This window comes from Corylus avellana, chromosome ca7, assembly GCF_901000735.1.
Source record: "Corylus avellana chromosome ca7, CavTom2PMs-1.0".
NCBI classification, from domain to species: domain Eukaryota; kingdom Viridiplantae; phylum Streptophyta; class Magnoliopsida; order Fagales; family Betulaceae; genus Corylus; species Corylus avellana.
Genome location: NC_081547.1, coordinates 10,673,465 through 10,676,170, shown reverse-complemented (window position 1 = coordinate 10,676,170; position 2,706 = coordinate 10,673,465). Strand labels below are relative to the sequence as shown.

Below are 2,706 nucleotides of genomic sequence, written 5' to 3'. Positions count from 1 at the left end.
GCCGGATTCCATACCATACACCCCTATTTATTTAGACAAATAAATTTTATGTAGAATTTCGCATCCTACGTCTTAATTGTTATGGATTGGAACAAATAATTGTGGTGATATATTCAGACGGCACTCTTTCCGAGGAGTAAGATTTGGAGACAGCCAAAATAGAGGTGCATCAACTAAAAACCAGATTTGAATTAAATTTTTATCTTTCTTTGCACAGTTGTTTATGGTATTCTGTAAAGATGTCAGAGACAAGAGCAGCAACAAAGGCAGCTGCAGTGCAGAAGCAGAAGCAACAGAGGTGCAGTAATAATAGGAACAGACTGACTCAGGAGAGAGAGGTGGCAGCTTAGCCATTAGTTTCATCCATGTACAGAAGATTCTGCGACCAATTACCCTGCAAAAATACCCTTCAAAACTATCAGCTCAACAAAGAACACACAACCTCTCTCTCCCTTTCTCAGAGACATCTCCCATTCTTGTTTACTTCAAAAATGATGAGTGCAGGTGCAGGTGGAGGTGCAGGTGCAGGTGCAAGAAATAGGTCTCCTTTCACAGCAACGCAGTGGCAAGAGCTTGAACACCAAGCGCTTATCTTCAAATATATAATCTCAGGGATACCCATCCCACCTGATCTTCTCTACAGTGTCAAAAGAAGCTTGGACTGTTCGATTTCTTCAAGGCTCTTCCCTCAACATCCCGGTAAGCATGCAAAGAACATCTCCAAAGACAAAATGACAACAATTTTTAGATATGTTTATAAAACTAATTTCTTTCTTGTGGGGGACAAATCAACACTTTGCTGCAGTTGGGTGGGCATGTTTTGAGATGGGATTTGGCAGAAAGGTAGACCCTGAGCCAGGGAGGTGCAGAAGAACAGACGGGAAGAAGTGGAGGTGCTCAAAGGAAGCATACCCAGATTCCAAGTACTGTGAGAGACACATGCACAGAGGCAGAAACCGTTCAAGAAAGCCTGTGGAAGTTACACCAGCATCAGCAGCAACAGCAACAGCAACAGCCACAAACCTTTCACCACCCATCTCTTCGATCAACAGAAACCTTTCCACAAACACCTCAACCTCTTCTTTCTGTGTCTCTCCATTTTCTTCCTCTGTGACGTCTGAGATCCATCCCCACCGTCATCCTTGCCATGAGACCACTCTTTATCCCTTCCTTTACTCACACTCCTCTTCTAGGCCTCCTGTTCCTGGTTTTTTACCACAAAATAACACCACCCATCAACTCTTTTTGGACTCTGGATCTTATTCTCCGGCTTGTAAAGATTACAGGTTTGTTAATTTCTCCCATTTTTCATATTTTTAGTTCTCAATGGTCGGTGGCCTTTCATGCAAATGGTTTGTTTTCATGGAACCAGGGAGGGCGTTGATGATAGAGTTTTTCTCCCAGATGCTTCAATGACTGCCAGAAGCCTGCCGGATTCATATCAGAGATTAACAATGGGTTCCCATAAAGGTTACTCCCGCACACAATTTCAAAGCCTTTCTGACAGCGCAGAGCAACAACAGCAGCAACAAGAACAACGTTGCTTTCTTCTGGGTTCTGATTTCAAGTCACCAGGAGAAATTAAAACTGAGAAAAAAGCTGAAATCCAGAAGCCACTGCACCAATTTTTTGGAGAATGGCCACCAAAGAACACAGACTCCTGGCTTGATCTTGCTTCCAATTCTAGTGTCCCTACTGGTTATTTCATTTCACTATTAATTCTCGTTTTCCTTTAAATTATGCTTCTTGTTCCAGTATTTGATTTCTCCATTGTCACTTCTATGATTTGAAATTTCTTTTTCTTTTGTTTTTTGTTTTTTTTTTTTTTTCTTTTCTTTTCTTCTGCAGATGATTGAAAGTGTCAATACTGGCCAATAAAGTCCTTGGTGGTGGGTCAATACCGCCTGTGCTAGGGGAGCTTTATGTTTTTTGCTAAAGGTGTTGATGCATGATATGGGGTGACAGGAGGATTGGTGTCTTTTGCTTTCTTGGTACATATTTTATTCTTCCTCCCCCTAAAGAAACATGTTTGGGATTTGTAGACTTTCCTATTTTAGTGGAAGCATCTTGTATCCTCTGGGGTCCCTAAATTCTATAATGGGTAGTAATCAATCACATTTTCATGTGGGTTTTTGCTTATACCATTTCATATGCAATTGGACCCATCAAATAACATGGGCAATGATCTGTTATAACATAAACGAAATCATTAAATCCATTCATTCTTATTTATGGAGCAATGCTAGTTAATTATACACATTCCCACTTTTGTTGGGATTTTAAAAGTCATATCAGAGAGTATCCGGTGGGAGTAGGAGAATGTAATTGTATGTAGCTTTTTGGATAAGTAGTAGTTTAACATCATATTAATGTAAAAGTCTTGAGTTCGAATCTTGTTTCCGTCATTGATCTCTTATTTGAATTAAATATTTCATTTGTTGGATCTTACTTATTAAATGAAAATTTAAGCTCCCGTGAGAGAGGGTGCTAAAATATAAATTCTGATTATAATTATTCATTCTTATATTCTTATAAGTTTAAGCTTTTGGAATAAGTGATGCTTTGATGAAAGAACTCTTTTATGTTTAGTAAAGGGTTTGATCATTAATCAATAGTTGCTCAAATAAAGCTTTTAATACTAATTACTCCAATCTGCTGCTATTGTTTTGATCAGCTGCAACTCACAAGAATTGCTAGATTCTGTTT

General features: G+C 39.0%; 1 protein-coding gene across 2 annotated transcripts; it reads left to right on the top strand.

Annotated features, from left to right (window-relative positions):
* Positions 1 to 244: 244 nt before the first annotated feature.
* LOC132187297 (growth-regulating factor 5-like) lies at positions 245 to 2,139 on the top strand. Of its 2 annotated transcripts, XM_059601564.1 has the most exons (4): positions 247 to 699; positions 806 to 1,286; positions 1,373 to 1,698; positions 1,849 to 2,139. In XM_059601564.1, exons 1-4 carry the CDS (start codon positions 366 to 368, stop codon positions 1,854 to 1,856), a joined length of 1,149 nt encoding a protein of 382 aa, XP_059457547.1. In that variant the 5' UTR covers positions 247 to 365; the 3' UTR covers positions 1,857 to 2,139. The 2 variants fall into 2 exon arrangements, with proteins under 2 accessions (XP_059457546.1, XP_059457547.1); XM_059601563.1 differs by lacking the exon at positions 1,849 to 2,139 and having other exon boundaries at positions 245 to 699; positions 1,373 to 1,819.
* Positions 2,140 to 2,706: the final 567 nt, after the last annotated feature.

Coding starts and splice junctions, on each gene's coding strand:
- LOC132187297 (XM_059601563.1), top strand. CDS start 366: ATGTACAGAAGATTCTGCGACCAATTACCCTGCAAAAATACCCTTCAA. Junction 700..805: donor GCTCTTCCCTCAACATCCCG/GTAAGCATGCAA, acceptor ACTTTGCTGCAG/TTGGGTGGGCATGTTTTGAG. Junction 1,287..1,372: donor CCGGCTTGTAAAGATTACAG/GTTTGTTAATTT, acceptor TCATGGAACCAG/GGAGGGCGTTGATGATAGAG.